Below are 22247 nucleotides of genomic sequence, written 5' to 3' on the forward strand. Positions count from 1 at the left end.
TGTGTGTGTGTGTGTGTGTGTGTGTGTGTGTGTTGGCGCGGCGCCGTGTCGTTAGGAACTGAGCCAACTCTTCCTGCTGGAATTTCCTGTCTGCGCCCCTCCCCCGCCTGTTGGCCTCTTTGTTTCTCCTCTGGTCCCTCAAAGCTCCACATCCTCTCAGCGTCTCATCGCCAGGACGTCCTGGAGGACAGGGGACAGACAGCAGACGGATCCAGAGCTGAAATAGTTTTACTGATTCAGGGAAATCAGAGTAAAACATTTTATTCATTTAAGTTTTTTTATTGTTGGTCATTGATATAAAATCCCAATAAAATGTATTTTTCTGTGGAGGAATAAATACAGTAAACAGTTTAGTTATTATTATTCCAGTTCTTCTCTTTAAGCTCCTGTGACGTTTATCTGGTTATTAATACATTTTATATTTCATGTAAAATGTAATTTCAACGTTTTCATGATTAAATCAGTTCAGGATCCAGTTTAATCCACTCAGTTTATTTCAGTCTATATTTCTACACTCACATTTATTCTATTATAATCTTAAGGAAATAATTCTAATCATTTCCATTCCTGCTTCACGTGTTGGATCATAAATCTAATTTATTTTAAAATATTTCTTTCGGAAATCAGAACAAGAAAAGTTCATTTCCAGAAAAATTCCTGGTTTGGGTGGAAACGATGAGGAAGCAGCCGTGGGTCCGTCCTCCGTGTCTCCGCTCAGATCCGACGGGCCGTAAATCAAACCGTCTCTGCAGCCTGCAGAACAATGCAGCTGTCTGGGTGATGAAGGTTCTGCTGAGGCCTCCTCACCCCGCGTCCACCGGGAGCCGAGCCTCCAGAGCTCCGCCTTACAAACACAGCTCACAGCAGACCGGCCCGGGTTCTGGTTCCGCCTCTGAAGCAAACACTCTGGGAGGCTCAAACAGCCAGGAAAGCTCCGGCGTAACGCTCCACTGGTGAAAGCAAATCTGTTGGGCCTCATCTCGACACTGAAACAGTAACTGTGTCCTCTGCGGTCRATGAAACCCAACATACAGATCGTCATGGTGACAACAGCGCCCTCTAGGCCCAGACTGGTGGCGTCGCCAAACCTACATGTACAGCAGCTYCGCAGGAAATGAATGASAGGAGCAACGTCGCCTCCCATGGGGCAGGACCTTTACGACCAGTTGGCTGGATGATGTTTGCTTTTGTCACTTCCTGTTGCCAACCCAGACGAGGCTGGGAGCGTTGATRGAAAACCTGTGGTGGTTCAGGCTGTGGGGCCTGAAGGAGCTCAAAGCCAAGAGCCACAAACTTCACAACTTTTGCTTGATTGTAAAGCAGCAAGAATTTTTTCAGTCTTAAATTTCATTCATGGAGGCATTAAAAAGTCTTAAATAAGACTTGTTGAAACATGCAGAAGRACCCAATGCTRCATAAAAACATGTTCTGGTTCCTGTTTTCCTCACTACAACATCCGGGGACAGAAATTCAGCTTCACTGGAACTTTTTAGGAGACCCTCAACCAGAACAAGAGACGATTAAAGAAGCAGATCTCATCCTGATCCGGAGATTTAAGCCAAAGAGCGAAGGCAGTCAAAGGTTGGGAAACTCTCCTCTTCCTCACTCAGCTGTAATCCCACCAACATTCACAGAGAACAAGACGCTGCAGCGTCACCATGATTGCCTCAGTCACACAACAAAAGGCTCAATGAGGCTTAAAGCAGCAGAAATGTCTGGCTGGTCTAAAGACAACAGTCTGCTGGAGCCTGCAGGTTCTGCTCCACCGCCGCTGCGTCTTTTGGACTTTTGAGGCTCGTCTCCAACAGGAAGGAGTCAGAAAACGTTTCTCCTTCTTTCAAAGTAAAGTTTTATCATCAGTTTGTGGCGTTGCTCTGAACGTCTGGGTCAAAGTTTGCATTCAGAGTGCATGAAATGAAATTCATGTTTCATCTGCTGAGGTAAAATCTGAGAACAGGTGAGGGCGTTCTCTGACCTTTAACCCCAGCAGGCAGCGAACCTGCTGTAGGTTGTTTGTAGAACATGAGGCGGATCGCTGCTGGGATGAGGRTTAATGAGGATCTGCTGCGTTGTTCTGACGGGCCTCGCCCGCGGCCTGCAGACGGTTTATGGCAGGAAGCGCTGCATCTCTGCAGACTTTGTTTGAGCCATAAAAACTTGGCAGTGTCGAAGCTGCTTTGGTCTCGCTGGATGAGGGAGTCATTAATGGGTCGCTGTTTCTCGGGGCGACAGAATAAAAGCTGGAATTAAGTGCAGAGTTACGGGAACCRTAAAAGGTTCTGCTGGGCCCACATTCATCAGAAATTGGATCTTAGCTCAAGTATTTCCTCTCAGCACCCTGATGTGTGTTTTTATCTCTACAGGTGCTCACCACCTTTTCCCGTTCCACAGCCCCATCGACACSAGGCACCATGAGGGCCGGTACCATTACGAGCCACACCCGCTCCACGCCATGCACAGGTAGGAGCCGGACCCGGCCGGGTTTCCTCTCTTCTTGGGTACAGGAAGTGCTGATTCACTGGTTGCTATGGTGACTCCTGCCTTTTCCTGTTCATCGTAGACTCAAACGGTCCCTGTGTGACTCCTAAAGGTCACGGTAAAGAAGTTCTGTTGGTGGACCCCCAGAACTGATGTAGGAGATCTGGTCCGTTAAACAGAACCAATCAGAACCAAATCTACTGGAGGGTGGGTGTGTCTCTGCTCTCTGGGCTTAAGCAATGGGAAAAAGAAAGATCTGTTTCGATCCAGAAGGTTTTACCGGGTCAGAACCATCATCTCTCAATCTGAACATTCTGGAAGAAATCTGGAAAAATCCAACTGTMCCTTAAATTAGGTTCAGYTTCTCTTCGCTCCTTTAGTTTCTCTGTGTATTGGGATTTATTTCAGAGCCTCGTGTGAAGGAGTCTTCTTTCACACAGCTGACTAACAGTGTGCAGCAAAGGCCGGGGGTCTCACTGAGCGCTTCCCACTGATCCGACTWAAACCGTGGGATCTGTTTGGACTTCTCAGGCCTTCATCTGATTAGGAGGCTGGAGGGAAGAGAGGAACCCAGATCAATAGTAGCTCCATCAACACGTTTAAATTCAGCTGCAGATCAGGTGATGCATTGCAAACACTGCAGMTATTCATCACCAGCAGCACAGGAGGTGCTGTGATTAACGCTGGAAGACTCTGATGAAGCACTCCTGCTAAATTCATCAGGATCGCAGCTTCAAAACGATGAGACAAATTCTCTAACGGTTCACAGAGACTTCGTCTGGCCAAGGAGTTCAGTGACGTGCAGCAGTGCTCTGATCTGGAGTTCTGTCACTGCAACGATTCCTCTTCAGCAGGCTTCAGTCCACTTTCCTCCTGCTGGTGGTCAAGCATGTTCTGCAAAAACCAGAAGCCTAGGAGAGTCGGTGTGTTTGATATTAGCGCCCAGGATCCAGCCTGCCGATCCCAGAAACTCGGTGACAACACAGCAGAATATGGAACACGGATCCTCCAACCRTTCCCGATCCCAGACCTGGGCGTTTTGGAAAGTGGTCGGACAGAAAGAGGCTTTGAGACGTTCAAATATGCTGAAGGTTTGTGTGTGGTGGAGCTGTGGCCTGCGCCGCTCTGTACACAAACACATGTGGTCGTGTTCAGAAGCTGTGGCCCGGTGAATCCTYGCAGCCCCTCGGCGGGGAATGTGTTGACTACATCCAGTTTACAGATGAAGTATTCCTTCATTGTTTTGGTTTGGTGAGGAGAAGGAAGGGACGTGGACAGTGGGAGGGACATGTTCTTCGTCTCCAAGGTCCTACTCATCGTCACGGCTCCCCTGGCTGAGAGCCAGGAATGTGCCGCTGGAAACACAGAGCCATCAGTCGGGGAGTGGCATGTCACCAATCAGCAGCCAGACAGTTTCATGCTTTATCGCACGGTCTCAACACCGTTTCTACATAATCAAGACAAAACCAAATGCTTAGTGACAGCGGCGGGGCAGGAGAAGGGTAATTACCCCGAGGGTAATCCCGCCTCATCTGCTGGCCCCTCTAGTGGGAACAAGATGGTCCTGATGCTGGAAACAGTCCCAGTGGAGGATTCATGTCCATCATGCTGGACTGGGGTCAGAACCGCTGTGGAGAGAAAGATCCTGAGGACGTTCAGAGGTGGACGAGACGGCGTGAACACCTGGCAGGAACACCTGAGCTCACCGACTGCTCACCTGCACAGAGAGCAGCTGGAGGCTGCACAGGCTGACCGAAGGTTTAATTAGATCACAAAATCAGCTCATAGTAGAACCTTCCAGCGAGCCAGTTTCTCTCCATCGTTACTCGGAAACAGGAGCTCCATCCACGGCTAGTTCTGGTTCCGGATGGAGCCGGGCCCGGACTCTGCTTCCAGCAGAAGCCAGAGCTGTGGTATCCTCCGACTCCTGCTGTTGCTCCACAAGCTGCATCTTGTCCCAGCAACKTTCCTCCTGCAGTTAGAGCCACCAAACATGCAGGGAGCCAAACAGCAGCTGTTTGAGAGCATCTCACTCCACCAGGGTGGCAGAGGTTCAGTCGGTGGCGACCCTCCATCCTAGGAACCTCAGGAAACACTCCRGCCTCCATCTCGTCTGGCGGAGGCTGGWCCAGCCGGCCTTCAGTGCCAACTCTGGTCCGACTGCTGGTGTCAGGAAATATCTGGTCCCTCTGAGGCTTCAGGAGCTCCTGGCTGCTCTGCTGCAGGGTTCATTGTCAAGGTTCCGTCAAAGTCGCCAAGAACAAGTGAAGTCTGAGGTTTATTGAACCTTTGCAGAGGAAATCAGAGCAGCTGATCAATCAAAAGCACCAAGAAGGACAATTCATTGCTGATGCAGCTGCTCTTTTCTCCAGGTTCTCCAACTGATGATTTAACTCCAACTCGTTTTATTATTCCCAGGCATCTCTTGGTTAACATCTWGATGAATCCACCTCATCTTGTTTGTCATGGTTTAACTTATTTTTAGATCTTAAAACATTTAAGCCTTAACATAGAAAACAATAATAGCTACTTTATTTCCTTTTTGTTCCCTGAGAGGAAAACTGCAGCTTAAACCAGATACTTATTTAGTTTGCTTAATTTATTCTTCATAGTCTGATATTAAATCAGAACAAAAGTTTTACATCAGTTAGGATGACATACATTTTTAACATTTAGTTAAATTTGTGATGAATATTTAGGCTTTTCCTGATCATTTACATCAACAGACGTAACCTGGTAATGGGATGCATCCGTGTTTGGACAGATTTGTGAAGGTTTTCCTGTGTTTCAGTGTCTCACTGGGACCCATGGTGAGCGATGACTTTCAGACACCTTGTAGAAGAAGCAGAGAAGCCATCCCAGTGCCAGTTATCCCAGCAGTCCCAGTGCCAGTTATCCCAGCAGTCCCAGTGCCAGTTATCCCAGCAGTCCCAGTGCCAGTTATCCCAGCAGATCACCCCTGCGCTAATCTGAGACGGCAGTGCCAACCTCCATGGATGGCGAGCGAAGCGTGTTTTTGTGTATGGACCGTCTGTTTCTTCTCACGTCTCCCTGCCGCCCCAAACAGAGGGGTCTTTATGGCTGTTTGCAGTGGAATACGGCAGAAAGTTGGCACTGGGACAAGACCAGCAGTCTGCAGGCGCTTACTGGAAATGGAGCGAGAGTTGGGGCCAGCCATGCCAGCTCCATCGTTCACCTGCAGCCAGCCTGACTTACAGCACAGCAACATTCAGAGCCTTGTTAACTGCAGAAGGTTTAGCTTCTTTGTTGGTTCTGAGTCACTTCTATGTTTCCTGTATTTTACTGTCRAGTTTGAGTCTCAGTGACAGACATGGGGTGAAAAACAGCAGAGCTGAACAAAACCAACAAGGAGGCTCCGGCTCAGAAAACAAACTGCTAAAGAGAAAAGAAACGTGGAATATTTTCACATTATTTGAACATTAATGTTGCTCATAATGAACTGCAGGTTGGACTCTGATCCGTTAGTCTGACAGCCTAGGAGAGGGTTAGGGTCATGACCTCTCTGTGTTGCTCCTCAGCGTCCTGATGCAGCAGCTCGGTCAGATGTCCTGGAGGTCGCACAACGACTGAAACAGAAAGGGTTAGGGTCATCCCCGGTCAGGAGAAGCCTCAACAACCTGTAGGCCTTTTAAAAAGAAAGAAATAATCTTTTTATCTTGAAATTTCAATATTACTGCCAACACAATTTGGAAAGAGGAATCAGGAGTTTACAGTATGAAGGAATTGCTTGTCATGTCAAGACGTCCCTCCTCTAATGGTCACTCAGGTGTTTGGACCTCAGACTGAAAACATGATCAAGATGAGACTAAGTCACCATGAGAGCTGTCAAAGGCATCTCCTGCAGCAGACGTCTTCACCTCCAGCTCGGCCCCGGAGGCTGCCAGGAATTACAACACTCACTAGTCTTTGTTCTCTCAAACATCCACCAATTATCTGCCGGAGACGACAACTTTACTGCTCAGCCTGACCTGATAGGCAGACAAATTCAGACCATCCTGCAGCAGACTGGAAGCTAGCTGCTCCGGGTTCTGGACACTAGCTGCTCCGGGTTCTGGACACTAGCTGCTCTGGGTTCTTGAAGCTAGCTGCTCCGGGTTCTTGAAGCTAGGTGCTCCGGGTTTTGGACGCTAGCTGCTCCGGGTTCTGGACGCTAGCTGCTCCGGGTTCTGGACGCTAGCTGCTCCGGGTTCTGGACGCTAGCTGCTCCGGGTTCTTGAAGCTAGCTGCTACGGGTTTTGTCTGGTCCTGCAGTCTGGTGGGAGAGACCCAGCAGCTTTGGCCACCCAAACCAATGCAATGCACTTTCTACATCTCTTGCAGCCTCTCAATTGAAAGCTATCAGTCCTGGCTTGTTTGTAGCTTCAGGCTTTAATAGAAGAAGGTGAACACAAAGGAATTATTGTGTATTATCTGTGGGGGTTAGGGAGTGGAGGCAAACTGACACTCAAACATTTTAGTTAAATAAAAGATACCAAGTCTAGTTTTTAAACACACCAATGTGTGATTCAAGTGTTTAACTCCTACCTCCTCTTTACAGCCCCCCAGGACTGACAGGAAGTCCAGCCATCACAGACATTTCTCTGATTCGACTCTCCCCACACGCTGCGCCTGGGCCCGGCGAGTCCCCGTTCAGCCTGCCYCATCCGTACATCAGCCCTCACATGGACCAGTACCTCCGCTCAGTCCATGGCAGTCCAACCCTGTCCATGATCTCAGCGGCACGAGGACTGAGCCCGGCTGAAGGTACAACTTTAAATCACTGCAGAATTAGCTAGGAGAAGTCTGAATTGTTTAGTTCTGGGTCACAATCTTTGGGTTGACAGGTCTCTGATGACCTTAGAGGTCAGGTGCTGACCTGGTGACCTACCTACCAGGAACCTACAGTTGAGTGTTGTGAGACAGAGAGAGAGTCGAGTCCAGTTTATCGTGGAGCTTCAACATGAAGTCTTTCCATAAGAACCTAAATATACACATTTCCTCTGCTCTCTCTTCTGCTGAACAAGGTTTTGTTTATGTAGATGCTCATTTATCTTCAGTTATCTCCATGGAAACTGCTGTCACACATCTAGCAAAGTCGGTGAGATGTTAAGAAGTGAAGATTTTAGTGATGAAGAGCAGATTAGAGCTGAGCAGAGCAGCTCCTCCTGCTTGGCTGCATCTCACTGAGTCTGTATAGACGGAGGTTCCAGTCCTGATTATCAGCCGGCATACAGTCCATTTCCAGCTGCAGCTACTGAAACATACCCGTCATCAAATTATCTTCACAGCTCCATCTGGGTTTGTGTGAGATTGAAAAGATAAAACCAGTTTGGAGACATAAGATACCAGGGAGCAACAAATCACCACAGGAGTGTCCAATCGCTGCCTTTGTGGGTTTTCTTTTTGYTGGTACTTAACCTTCTGTTTTATTGGTGTTCTGGTGTTATTATCATTATTAAAGAAGAAACAAATCCACATCAGGACAATAATGACATCTGTGGTCATAAAGATCATAATAATAGTGTTTAATGACGTCCTTTTCCACGGTTTATAATAATAATAGACTGAAGAATGAGTAGACATTGATTTAGTTTCAATCAGTGATGAAAGTTCCAGGAAATCTGTGTACCAGCAAAAACATCATCCAGGTTCTCCACTGGACTGATTCTGATGGATGCAGACTGGCTGCAGTAGAAGGTTGAGGTATCCAGTCCTGGTGCCTCTGCAGCTCTGGTTCTAATCGGTTCTGGTGTCTTTAATGCAGCTTTACTGCATACAGGTTTGAACACATTTTATGTCAATATTGCTGTTGCTCCAGTAAAAGAATTGCACCTGCACTCTGGGAATGACCTCATTTCATCCTATAAAGCGGTGGTCCCCAACCTTTTTATTACCGCGGACCGGTCAACACTTGGAACATTTTGCTGCGGCCCGGGGGGAGGGGGGGGGGGGGGGTAACCGTCAGATAAGGCTTCTGCATGTTGGTGTTCCCGCTAAATCCTGAATATATCCAATTTGCGTAGTCTTGGCCTTTTTACTGCAGCCTGTGGGTTTTTCCTGACTGGGAACGAGAACAACCTGCTGAATGTGACGGCAGCCAATCAGAAACCGCGGTGAGAACTGAGGGGAATCCAAACAGCTGACATATCGGAGATGATATGTGGAAATGTTCATTATTGAATCTAAAGGTCATTATTATGTTTATTCAGTTAAAAATGTTAACTATGAAAAAATATTCACCTCCAAATCATAGAGCAGCAAATAGAGCGGCTGCTCCGTCGTCTTTCATCCACCTCCTTTTCTTTCTGTTACGTCTTTTATCTCTAAAATGACTCCACAAACTATCACTGTTGCTTCTACATCGTCATCCGTGTTTGGTTATTCTAAATTTCTGCTATGCTGGGGTTTTACTGGATTATCCTCTGGAATCGGGATGTTCTGACTGGAATCGGTTCGTGTTTTTATATCCCTTCAAAATAACAGAAGCGCCACAAAAACGAACATTTTACTTTAGTGAAAACTTTAACTCACGATAATGACTAACGGAGCCCTGAGCTTGTTCCTCTGCAACCAGACGGTCCATCAGGGAGWGATGRGASACAATAACACCTGAAGTGTTGCTGATATCCACAGCCTGCTTGGTCTCTACGTGGTGAAGCAGCTTGAAGCTTCATTGCCTCATTAGCAGCAGGTCGCCGCATGTTACGCAGAGCGGCGTGTAATGTGGGACTCACCTACCGGTCCAGGATAAATCCATCCTCCTGTCTCTTCTCTGGGCCTTTTCCTCTTTGCAGAGAAACTTTCCAAAGACATCTGATCTGTTTCTKACTCATTTTGCTGCTTGTGGCCTCAGTGTTGGCGGCAAGTAACCGAGAGAATCCGGTTAAAGGCTTTTCAAAATAAAAGATCCTCCAGACTCAATACAAAAAACGGAAATATTTAATTATTTCTTGCGCGTCCCGGTACCGGGGTTGGGGACCACTGTTATAAAGCATGGTCTGTCCTAGAGGAACCCCCCCCCCCCTCAATCACTCTGATTCTCCTCCTTTCTGTTCCTCCAGTGACCCATGAGCATCTGAAGGACCGGGCCCTGTTCAGCTTCCCCCCTCCACCGCCGGGGGCCAACCCCTCGGAGTACTACCACCTCATGGCCAGCGCCAGCCAGAGAAGCCCCTACGGCGACCTGCTGATCCAGAACGGCACAACGGCCACAGCGGTTCATCTGCCGGATTACATCGGCCCTGTGGACGGTGAGGAGAAACAGCAAGCATCCAACTAAAGACCCAAAAATGATCGGCCATCATGACRTCCCTTTCTCCTTCCTCTAGAGGCATTTGCTGGAACGCTTCCCACCATTGTGGGGCACAGTCATTGTAGGGGCATGACCATCTGGGCGTGGTCATAGTGGGGGCGTGGCCACATCGGACGCCAGGAGCTTGTAAAGCATTGAAATTGTGCTTTTGTAGTGTTTGAGGACAAAGATCCTGAAAACCTAGAGAAGAAGAACTCTTGAGTCTGGGATCACTCTTCATCGTGTTCGTCATTGTGTCTGTCCATCTGTTGTGCTAGTAGGCATTTAGCTTTGAATAACTATAAATAATTCCTTACAGCAATTTTTAATAAATTAGTAATTGAGATCAAAATGTCGAAGACAGCGCAAAACTCAAATATCAAGAAGCAGGAAAATGGTAGCGTCAGAAAGCCCTGCCTTATTAGACACCAGCCACTGTGAATGGAGTTCGTATCGACGAAGCAAGCTTTCAGCTCACTGTGTCGGGAACCAGAGGTTAGCTTCAGTGGCTAACGGCTACGGTCTGCTGTGCGCCAATCACACTCATAACATGGCGTTCTCAGCTCTGGATCAGGCTGGTGCGGTCGTCGTGAAGCTATTTCTCTCAGCTCCTTTATTTCTTCTCCGTTTGAAGAAATGGGGTGGCAAGCAGTCAGCATCAGCATGTCGACAGGAACCTTAAAGAACCTGAAACCACAAGGTTCCTTCTGCAGAATTCAGAGTAAAATGAGGATCAAGGTTAATTTCTTTGGCCGATCAATACAATACAGTCAACTGAATTTTGCGTCCAATGAAGCGATCTTCCACCACCAGCAAAGGAAGGTTTCAGGTCATGCGCCTTGTCCTCTCCAGCGCCATAGAAAGAGAATATTTTGGTCCTAGTTGTGGGGTTTTAAGGTCCTCTTGACATCACAGAGTTTCCTCCCTAAACTCATCCTCTTCCTGCTATTGGAACCAAAGTGGGTCAAAATCTAACACACTGTTGAATCAATGAATATGCCCGCCTCCTGTAGACAACATGTCCGTCCATCCATCTTTAAAGCTATGGTGCCACTAAGTAGTACAGTCCTATGTTGGGTTTAAAGGGACCAGGAACTCTGGAATCCTGACAAGAAGAATGTGTAAGAACCCTGTAAAAGGGAGAAGTATTTACACAGCAGCCTACAGAGACCAGCCTGTTCTTTCATGCAGGTTAGAACGTGAACTCCTTCGGATTTCAGCAGCAAACAGCATCCAAAAAGCTCTCTCAGTCCAGTACAGTGAGTCTTCCTGGTGCTCCATCATTCAATCGCCTGCTCCTCCAGGAGTCTCTGATTCCATCCAGCCAACAACCAGCCGCTGCAGGTTCATAATCTCTGCAGCCATCTTGACAGGACACCAAGTAATAAAATGGGATATTGGATTACTGGGCCATTAATCTTAGAAATGGGGCCATCACAGAGGTAAACAAAAGGAACTGAAAGTGCCCAACCACCTCAGCAACCTCTGCTGGCCATGCTTGTTTGGGACGCAGTTAGCTGGCGTAGCCACAACCTCAGTCACCCTGACGAGCCGCCGCTCGGCAGCATCAACGCTGGCAGCCTCTGTGATGTGGTCAGGAGCGGACCGCTCTGCCAGTCTTCGGGCTCTTCCACTCACAGAGACCATATTGACCGAGGCAGCAGCTAATGGTGGCTGCGGGCCGCCTCAGATTTAATCAAAGAGCTTATTTAGAGTGAGAACTGGGCCTCAGCAGTGGTGAAGGTGGCAAATAGAACCTACATCMAATCCTTTCTGTTTACTTTGGATGGAGCCACAGATAAATAYATTTAAAAATCAATTGACGTATTAATATTCAGCAGACCCACCACAAGGCCTGAAAGCCCTCAGTGAACTCATGGTACAACTTCTCTTCTGCCTGGAGAAAAGGCCATCAGGACCGTTGGGGGAAAGTTTTCTCAGTCTGACCCAACTGGAGCTCAACTGACCCAGAGAATCTCCTGCAGGTTTCTCTGGAGTACCAGACACCTCCCACCCAGGACTGGTGCAGTGGTTTTCTCCAGGTACCCCAACTTTGTTCCACAGCCCAAAACCGTCCATGCTGGGTCCATCAGCAGTGTCTCCATCAGTGGTGGACTGTCCAAGGTGGATGTCCTCTCTGGACTCTTGGCTCCTTTTCATCCTGAATGGCAGCTTCATCATCAGACACACGTTCATATAGAAAATTAAAGTTTCATGAACATCTGGGCAAAGATGTATAAATATATGCAACCTTTTGACCTGCCATGAGAAAGTGCCACCTGACTCTATTCAGTGTTTTTAACTCGAGGAGCAAAAATAGCATCTGGGAAAATGTTGTGTGGACTGAAGAGATGAAAGTTTGTCTGATCTGGAGCAGAACTAACAATGTTTCAACGTCAGACCTCCAGATCTACAGCACAGACCAGTATGGTGGACTGTGCTGCTTCTGGATCTGGACAACATTTTACAGTTRATGATGGAACCAAGGAGAAGGTCATGACCTGAAGCAAGTCCACCCTGAAGGACCAACAGACAAAGGTTTGAAATGGTTAGTCCAAATCTGGACTTCAGTCTGACTGAGATGGTCCTAAAGATGAGCAGCTGCTGCTGCCAAAGACAGGAGAGTCAGGGTGTGATTACTTTTCCACACAGTTCCAGCTTGATTAGATTTATGACTTCAGTGAATCATAAACTGCCGTYTGTYTTCACTCAGGTTATCTGTGTGTGATATTAGCTTCAACACTGGCGTCAACACAGGAACGCTGGGGGTTGCTGATACTTTTCACAGGTTGCAGGTTGTGCTCCTTTAAAGAGGSTGATTTGAAGCTAGAGTATTTTTCAAATATGATTAGCACTAGCAGTGTTGAGTGAGAGCAGAAAGTTCACATTGGGAGGCATTCAGGGGACAAGCGGGTCGCTATGTCAGGGATTGGGGGGAGAGCTCATGAGGGGGTAGAGGCAGGGTGGCGAGMGTAGAAACTGCCACGACAAAAGCAGCAGCCAAAGAAAATGTCTACCATCCTGCAGAGAAAGAGGTTTGTGTGCATCTGCAGGCGAGGCAGAGCGGGAACGACCCGGGTTCTGATGTGGTTCCGGAGGCTCAGCGGGGGGCGAGCCGTCCCCTCAGACTGCAAACACAAACACTTAGCTAAATGTTAGTTCACAAGCGCCTTGCTGGAAGTGTGAGAATAAACATGCTGGCGCTGGGCGCCGACGATTCATAAAACTCCCAGAGTTGGGATTGAAACTGAGGCAGGAGAGGCCGGCAGGGAGGAACGCCATGGACAGGCCTGAGGCAGCAGCGCTGGCACCGAGTCAGCTGCTGCAGCTACTGGTGGGGGTAGCAGCACTGCTAGCACTGCTGAGGAGACCATCCTTCTTCTTGAGATGTTTTACCAGCCGGGGTTCTGATATAGGACTGATTTCACAAAACATCCATCCACACAAACCTGTTTCTCATCAATAACCATTTGCTGTCATTGATGATATTCAACACTTTATAGGTTGATTTCTCTAAACCAAATTGGCAACAACAGCCCAAGTATGGCAGAGCAACAATGCAGAAAATGACCAGAATCATATCTACTTCTGCATGAAGCCAGAATTCAGATTAATGATCTTAACTTCAAGGCACTGAGAACCGACAGCAGCATCCGTCCATTACCTACCCCTAACCCTCTCAGGGTCATGGGGGGTGGAGCCCGTCTCCAGGGGAAAGGAGGCGGGGCCGCCTGGCCGGGTCGCCAGTCCGTCGCAGGGTAGCACAGAGAGACAAGAATCCAGACACCAATCAACCTGTCGTGTTTTCGGACTGTGGGAGGAAACTGGAGAACCGAGCCGCGCCCCCACMTGACCAGGGAGAAACTGGGATTTCAACTTCACACCTTCTTCCTGCAAGGCCACAGTTCCACCAACTGAGCCCAGACAACAAGATATTTCTGAGATTATTACATAATAAAACACTCTGATCATCACATCATTTCTACACACAGAAATAGGAAATACAGCTTTCACTGAGCACGACTTCACTAAGAGATTTTTTAGTTGCGTATGAACTGTAACGTCACTCGGGCCTTATTTATGGATGTAAATTAAATGTTTAATAAACAGACAACTTGTGTACCAAAAAAGAGAACAACAATTTTTGAAGGGCACTTTTCTTGTCCAGAGGAAGAAGGGCGGGCGCTGCAGCACCACCTAGTGTCCGTCTGTGACACAGGCATCCTGATGGAGCCAGAGCTTCAGCTGAGCCTGGTAGCTAGTTTGTAGCTAATGCCGCTTGGCCTGCGTGGTGAAATGTGCTGCGTCCCGGTCCAGACTCTGTCCACATGTGSAGCTGGTGCACCGCTGCTCCCACTGCTGCCCCCTGCAGGCTGGTAATTACCAGAAGAAACTGGTGCAGAGCTCAAAGCTGGAGTCTTGGACTAACTGTTGCCACAGCCGCTCTGTGAGCCGCCATGACGACACCAGGGCACAAACCTCAAATTAACGTTCCTCCTGAATCTGCAGTACATGCTTGAAATAATCCTGAACACATAACTCCCCTCTGCGGTGCTTTCTAAATATTTCCCTCACTTTCTGCATCACTGTGTAATTATGTCTCTCTATATAAATCCAGATCCCACAATTACAACCAGCCTCGACTCGGCCCGCATAGCAACACGCCGCCGTGCACGCACTCACACTTCCAGACACGCATGCCGCTGCGCCGCCTCGGCCTGCGCAACATCTGTTTTCTCACTCAGAGCCGGAACATGCTCACCCTCTCAATTATACCCTCCACCTACAAACGCCTCCCTCTCCGGGGGCTGGGGGGAATCTGGGGAGACTTAGGCCAGATTAAACTCATCTTAGGGAGGAATGACTGTGGGATGTTTCGCTGCTGGATCTCGGAGATGTGAGGATGGTGAAGATGGGGGTGTAACGCTGCACTGGGCACCACGCCATGAGGCCAAAGCCTCATGGGGCCCGTTTCCTGCTCCATGTATTAATGCAAACATGTAAAGCTGCTGCAAACATGTAAAGCTGCTGGCCTTAACGCAGAAAGGGTCCTGGCTGTCTGCACGGCGCAGAGAGGCGACTCGTTGAGTCAAACATTTCTGAAAAGCCCTCCTTTTTTCCAGCGGCGTTTCTCTCCCTCCTTGTCTCGGGGCCACCAGACGCCCCGGGGGCCCTTTAATCGAGGCCACATGTCCACAGTTTACGACTCGCCACCTCCAAGCGCTGCAGCTTTACGGCTGCCGCTGCCTGRATCCATTGATCTGAGGCGCTGTGAACTCCTCCAGCTAAGGCTGCAGCATCGGCACCATGCTGCCAGTGCTGCAGCTGAAGCCAGGAGGTTGAGCTGCGATGGGCCCGTAAACGGCTTCCTGCCTCTCACACCTCTGATCATGTCCTGGTTAAACACAAAGCAGCCTGGCCTGGMWTCCTGAGGCACCTGCTGCTCCAATCTKGGCCTTTCTCAGGAAACCTGCAGCTAAATGTTTCAATCATCAATAAAAAGAATGAGTGGCTGCTTGTTGAGCAAACTGAACAACCAGCTGGAGCCTGGAGTTTTTCTGGATGGCCCTGAACTCCACCTTTGTTCTAATGCTATTATCAAATCCATTAGCTGGAATTGCCTCCATTTAGCTTGAGATGCTATAGCAGTAACAAGCGTTCATTATTCAGTAGAGGCTGCGCATGCTGAGCAGCACAGATGAGGAGATAGACTGGAGTAGAACCAGGCCAAACCTCCAGCCCTCTGCTGGTTCTGGTCCCAGGTTCTGGTCCCAGGTTCTGGTCCCAGGTTCTGGTTCCAGGTTCTGCTCTGGTTCTTTATTCAGTGTTTTATCAAGACTGAAAACATCTGAAATGTAACCATTTCCTCCACCTGGATAGGTTGACCTGGCAAAGGAAAACAGATCAATATTCTGTTCATCAGTTCATTCGTAGATATTTCTGCCACAAATTCAACGTAAAGTTTTGTATTTTACTTAAAATGAGGGAAGAAATTTGTGTTTGGAAAAGTCAGGAATTCTGTCATGCGAAGCCTGATGAGGGAAACATCCAGGTAAATCCTGATCTTGAAGTTGTCTCTGTCTCCAGTGTCCCATTTCTCCAGCCCAAGGTTGACGCCCCGGCTGAACAGGAAGAGGGCGCTGTCCATCTCCCCACTGTCGGACGCCAGCATTGACCTGCAGACCATGATCCGCACGTCGCCCAACTCCTTGGTAGCCTACATCAACAACTCGCGCTCCAGCTCAGCAGCCAGCAGCTCCTATGGACACCTGTCCGTGGGGGGACTCAGGTGCGGATGTTAGCCAGCTCTGCACAGCACTAGGCATGTCAGCAGTCTGACGGTTTCCCTTAGGTGTTGGAGTTGTGTTGGTTAGCAGGGAACTAGAGTTTCTGAAGGTCTTTCAGAGGCTCAACTTGTGTTCTGGAGTGTTGGGTTCTGTGTGAAGTTTCCAGGCCTTCATTCTGAATCTTCTGCTCCGTGTCTTCCTGCAGCCCGACCTTCAGCTTCCCTCACTCCCTCAACCCTGTGGCCTACCAGCAGCTCCTGTCCCAGCAGAGACCRCTCAACGCCTTCGGCCACACRGCCCCCCTCCTGCAGCCACCGCCGCCCTCTTTCCCCATCCGCCAGCACCCCAACACTATGTCCTCCATGTCTGCAAAGGTGAACCAGGTAGGACCAGCATGACAAGCCTTCTGAACTAGCTTCACTTACAGACCAGCTTCACCTGCTGACCAGTGATTCTGARGYTGTGGGGTTCGGSCCCTGGGGGGATGTAGTGTCTTGATGGTAAGGGAGGGTAGCTTCACCAATTTCAGCCCCCAACTCGTTTCCATGGCAACAGCATGAGGCAAAAAGCATTGGTCCCATTTGCTGCCATATGAGGGCAGAGTTTATTGATTTTGATGACAAAAGAACATGGTGCAATTTCAGATGGAAGGCAGGAAGTTAAAAGTTAATGAAGGTAACTGTTGGCGAGACCTTATTGTAGAGCTGGAAATCAGTTTTTTTGTTTCTGTTTGTTTTGTTTGATTAAGGGTTATATTGGCCAAAGTGGTCTTTACTTGAAAGGGGTCAGACAAGAAAGTGGGTAATGAGACAGGGTATGTGGCAAAGGTCACCAGGCCGGGACTTGAACGTGAAGGACTAAGGCCTCCATATGAGGGTTGTGCTTTACCCCTGCCCCACCGCAGCACCCCATTCCAATGCAAAGATACACAAGACAAATGAACAAATATGTTGGATATAAAGAGTATAAAACAAATTAAAGAACACTCAAAGACGTTGGTATCAGAAACTACCTGGTTAATTTTTTAAAATTATGTTGTGTTTTAATGTACAGCACTTTGTATCAGCTGTGGTTGTTTTAAAGTGCTTTATAAATAAAGTTGGTTTGGTTTTGGTTCTTTAAGTATCCCACAATACCAAGCAGCAGTCTGGAGGTGTACAACTTTTTCTCAGCCCAGATCCTGGATACCAAACTGCTCCATGAAAAATGTGGTTTGGTTTCCATCATGACGAGCGTCATATGCTGTTTTATAAGATATGATGCTAGCAGCTAGCAGTTGTGGCTACAACGTCAACCCATGTGACCATTTTTAAGCCTTTTTACTGATTTGTTATGGTCCTGTTTGTTCATTCAGACACTCCTGGCTAGCTCGCCACATGAAACCGGTTTAGGTGTGCATGGTATACACAACCGCAGAAACCAGGTTGGATAACTAACCTGCTGTTAACAAAGCAGTTGTCCTGACATAAAATTCACTTTTTACAATGTTCTGTGAGGTTTTTACATGTCACATTTACAAATGACATTTGGCCCTCAGTAATAGGCTTTCCTGTTTTCTTGATTAGAAGAGTCAGAGCAGGCGTAAACATGGGAATTGTTTCAACCACCTGCCCTCCGTCTGCGCCCTGGAGGCTCAGCTGCGTGAGGTCAGGTGAAACCTGCCTGTTGCGTTAGCCGAGATCCCTGACCTGAACAGGTGCTGCCAGGCCGAGGTATGATGGTGAACCAAGAAAGAGTTCAAGTCAACTCTGATCTTTACACGTTGGAGCGGTCTAAGTTTTATTCATGTTGGAGTGCTTTACTTTATTTTATCTCGTGACGGAGATAGGAAGGAAGAATGATGGATATCTGGGTAGAGTTACCTTCTCTATTTAGAGTAAACACAATCTCTACGTTATAATATGACYCATATTTTTCCCAGTATTACTGCRAATAACATGCTGATTTTGTTCAAATGTATAAATAATTGTATTTTTATTATTTCTAAATATGTCCTAATCTCAGTTAATCTGAATGAGACGCTTTAAACCAACATGGAATATAACACTGAACACAAGAAGATATTAAAGTGTTAATATTGATATTAATTTGTTAATATTGATATTAATAATCTTAATAAAAATGACAAAATATTGWGTTTTATAAATCAGTTGGATTTCTTGCCACAATTGAACMTGCTTGGTTTAAATGTTAATGATTAAAGGTTGGCGTGTAATAAAACAATGAGGGTTATTGTTCAGAGAACAAGCTGCTCAGACTTTATTTATTCATCASTTTTCACAGATAAAAAATCACCAAGTGCTTCACAATAAGATCAAACAGCAAAATAATTCAAATGAGCAAATGAAGGAATAAATGACTAAAAATGAATAAAGAGGTGACAGAAAGGTTGTGACCTCCAGCTGACGCCCCTCCTGGCGTCTCTGGGAATGCCGCCACAGCTGTATTAGCGCTGATCAGAACCATATCCTGTCTTTGCGGAGCATCTGGGTGGGATTAGACCCTCCGCTGATGCAGCCTCAAACCTCCCCTTCTCTCTGCCTCCATTAGCGCTTAAAGGCCTTCAGCCTCTGCGTCATGTTCAGAGTCATTGGGTAGATCAAAGCCCCCACTCCTAATGCATCCGGCCCAATCTGCAACAGCAGCAGTAACTCTTCTTTCATATTTTGGTGACGTTTCTGCCATCTCAGTCGTCTAAACTGTTTAGTCTTGGCGGCGGCTCCCAGTCTGACGAATCCAGCTCCGCATTTCTGCTGCTACAGAGTTTTAGTTATTTGTCTCTCTTCTGTTGCCCCTAAAACAACTGCAGCACCTGAAAGGAAGGTTCTAATCATTTCAAATCATAYTTGAAAAATATGCYAATAAATCGAAGRAACTTAGAGCTTTGATTGCTGAATCACAAAGGGGAGCATTGGGGAGTCTAAAGGAAAAGTCAGAATCTAGCATGGAGACCTGCTGTGCTAACGTAGCGTTGGTCCATCACCAGTGAGAGCGCGCCATCTAAAACTGGCTTCATGTTCAGCGTTCACATCCATCACACACCTGCAGGCCGCAGCTTCGTGATTCAGAGCTGGAGTCGCTCTGAGACTCAGGAATCTCCTCAGAGATCCGACCAGAACGTCATGTCCACTGATCCCGACCCAGAGGAGGGTACCAGGGGTTCAAACATGCACCTGCTCCAACTCCTRCAGACAGGTGCCTGGTTCCACATGTGAGAATCACCTTTGTGGTGATTCACATGTGAAAGTCGTGGAAGCAGATTCCCTCCAGGTCTGGCAGGGCCTCCTCCTGCTCCAACCCCTGGTCTGCAGAAACACCAAGGATGGAAAACCTCATCAAGCAGAATCAGACAGAATGCACAAAAATGAGGAAAAGTTTATACGAGTTATCTGGACCTTTCAGAACCACAGAGCAATGCTCTGGGTCAGACACGCCTCAGGTGCTTCCTGCTGGCAGGCGGTTTGGTTCTGTTCAGAGGTTTCTGATGAAACCACCCCACGCTTGGCTCAGGTCATCTGTTCTGCCACACATCTGTAATGCTTCACCAAAGATCTAATGATCCCTGCAGTAATATGACGCGCTTCACCCAAAGGCGGCCCAGAGACCAGTTCAGGAGCCTCTTGGTCRCCTGACTCTTCTTCAGATGTTTCGTGTCTTCCTCTGACTTCCCTCTCTTGTCTTTGTGTTGCTCAGAGCTCCGGTGGAGATTCGGCGGTCAGCAGCACAGTCAATCCGCTGAACACCAAGAGGACCAAGGTGAAGACTGAAGCAGAGGGTCCAGTTCCCATTTCACCGTCCGCTCAGGTGGGACCAGCAGAACCAGAACCAGGAGGCGGAACAGCTCCGCTCCCCGGAAACCAGTGTTTACCGATTCACCTTTGATTGATTGTGATGAAGCTGCAGATTAAGGATCATATTAACGAGTCAGAATAAAGAGGTTTTTCTTCCTCCCGCTGGTTGTTGCCAACAGGACCAGGCCGGAGGAGTCCTGGACCTCAGCGAAGATCTGGACAAGGACGAGTGCAAGCAGGAGCCAGAGGCCGTTTACGAGACCGACTGCCACTGGGACGGCTGCAGCAGGGAGCACGACACCCAGGACCAGCTCGTCCATGTGAGTCCCAGGGATTATTTAATCCAGCTGCTTCACAGCCAGTTTGCACTGCAGCCGTCTACAGATGAGCTTTAGACCGGCTCGGTTCCTGCCAGGTGTAGTCCAAGGGTCAGGGGTCAGGTTTGCTACAGGGTGAAGTGACCCAGAGCTCCGAGACCGGGTCGGCCTGGCTGATGAAGTCCAGAATTCTGGTCCAGGTTCTAGTCCAAACCTGGTTCTGGTCCTCCCATCCATAACCAGGCTTTGGCCCCAGAACCATATGGTCCAGTTCAGTTATTAAAGACATTTCAAGTTAATTTCAGTTCAGTCCAGACTAATGGTTCTGGTTCTGGTGGATCTAAACCCACCCAGAACCCTGACAGAAGTTCTGGCCCACAGGTCCTTCCTCTCTGGACCTGGCAGTCATTACATGATTCTGATTGGGTCGGTTCTGCCCCGGATGTCCTTCCTGCTTAGTGATAACTGACCTTAGCAACCACCCCACAGAGCTCTTGGTGACCTCTGACCTCTTGGTCAGCAACTTCCTGACCCGTGTGGGCGCAGTCATAAATCCGCTGACCCCACCCCCACCCGTTGCTGACCCACTGTCTCCCAGTTGCAGCAGGAAGGAAACATCTCTGCAGAACCAGAACCACTAGATCCRTCGTCCTCCATGTTKTGTTAGCAAAGCGCCACCATGCTGCTGTTTTCACCCAGCAGCTTTTAATCTGGGAGTTTGGGATTATTTACGTCCATAACTCCTCACTACATCGGATRAACCAGCGTCTCCAAGCTAACTGTTAGCAAACTAAAGGCTCCATTTAGTTAGCAGGCTAACTGTTTATCTGCAGCCTGCAATCTAGATATGAAACATTTGTGACAACATGACTTTGAAAAGTTAACTCCCATTTGTTTCTCATGAAATACATAATTGCTGTAAGATGCATCTGATAGCCGATAGCCYTAGGCTACCAGAAGGTCCAGATCCAGATCTGACATACTTCCACTCATTCCACCTGCTCTTCTTTACTTCATCACCTAGTTTCTGTATTTCTACCTGCACTGTGTGTAGAGCTGTGTCTGCTGCAGAGACATGGCTGACCTGAGCTGCTTTCCTCCACGCAGCACATCAACAACGACCACATCCACGGAGAGAAGAAGGAGTTCGTGTGCCGCTGGGAGGACTGTTCCCGGGAGCAGAAGCCCTTCAAGGCCCAGTACATGCTGGTGGTCCACATGAGGAGACACACCGGCGAGAAGCCGCACAAATGCACGGTGAGGAGGGCAGAAAACATGATGCWAACATGACAACCTGGATGTTTGAAGGWGAAAATGGAAGCGAGGGCTGGATGTCCTTCTCTGTCTGATACACATTCTGACCAGGTGTACTTTCTACTGGTACCAGATGGTACCAAACACAAACTCCAGTTCAGTTGGAGATGTTCTGCATCAGACAATAGAAAGTAACCAAATGTGAAGGAAAATGAATTATTGGTTTTCCACAGTGCATAAATATTTACACCCCAGAGTCAGAAGTTTGGTCTCCAGCTGAGACTGACGGGAGAAAATATCAGAATATCCATCTCCAAGAGATCCTCAGTTGGATCTAGGTTTGGACTTTGACTAGGCCACTGACTGTACAGATTTAGATGGTGTGATTTAGAGGTTGAGCTATTCTTTATTTAGGGGCATCAGAGTGAAGGTGCTGAACATAAAAGCAAACAACACTTTTTGGGATTCTTATTTGTATAATAGTGTTGAAAACAGTCAGTTACTCTAACCATAACAGTTCAGCTCCACTCTCTTGGTTCGTCACGCTAAAGCCCATAAAATAGACTTCTGGGTCAAACCACCATCGASAGCAGAGTTCCTCCACCCTGTCCTGCATGTTCCAGGTGTTTCCTTCTGCCACCTGGATTGTATCTCTGGGTGATTAACAGGCGTCTGCAGCACCTGATGGTCATTCAGTCATTTGGATCAGATGTTCTGGAACARAGGCTCATCTAGAACATGCAGAGCAGGAGGGAGAGGACCAGGGTGGAGAAACATGAGGACCAGGGTGGAGAAACATGAGGACCAGGGTGGAGAAACATGAGGACCA

At 48.0% G+C, this 22247-nt stretch overlaps 1 protein-coding gene across 2 annotated transcripts in view; it reads left to right on the forward strand.

Moving 5' to 3' along the window:
* gli2a (GLI family zinc finger 2a) overlaps positions 1 to 22247 on the forward strand; it is a 45375-nt gene that overhangs the window by 14698 nt on the left and 8430 nt on the right. For both annotated transcript variants that reach the window (XM_008402857.2, XM_008402858.2), the window contains exons 2-9: positions 2364 to 2460; positions 7037 to 7242; positions 9540 to 9728; positions 15857 to 16058; positions 16262 to 16439; positions 19750 to 19860; positions 20027 to 20167; positions 21272 to 21421. In XM_008402857.2, the coding sequence (XP_008401079.1) occupies positions 2364 to 2460; positions 7037 to 7242; positions 9540 to 9728; positions 15857 to 16058; positions 16262 to 16439; positions 19750 to 19860; positions 20027 to 20167; positions 21272 to 21421 (1274 nt within the window). The remainder of the gene's footprint in view (positions 1 to 2363; positions 2461 to 7036; positions 7243 to 9539; positions 9729 to 15856; positions 16059 to 16261; positions 16440 to 19749; positions 19861 to 20026; positions 20168 to 21271; positions 21422 to 22247) is intronic.

Source organism: Poecilia reticulata, unplaced genomic scaffold (genome assembly GCF_000633615.1).
Source record: "Poecilia reticulata strain Guanapo unplaced genomic scaffold, Guppy_female_1.0+MT scaffold_264, whole genome shotgun sequence".
NCBI classification, from domain to species: Eukaryota; Metazoa; Chordata; class Actinopteri; order Cyprinodontiformes; family Poeciliidae; genus Poecilia; species Poecilia reticulata.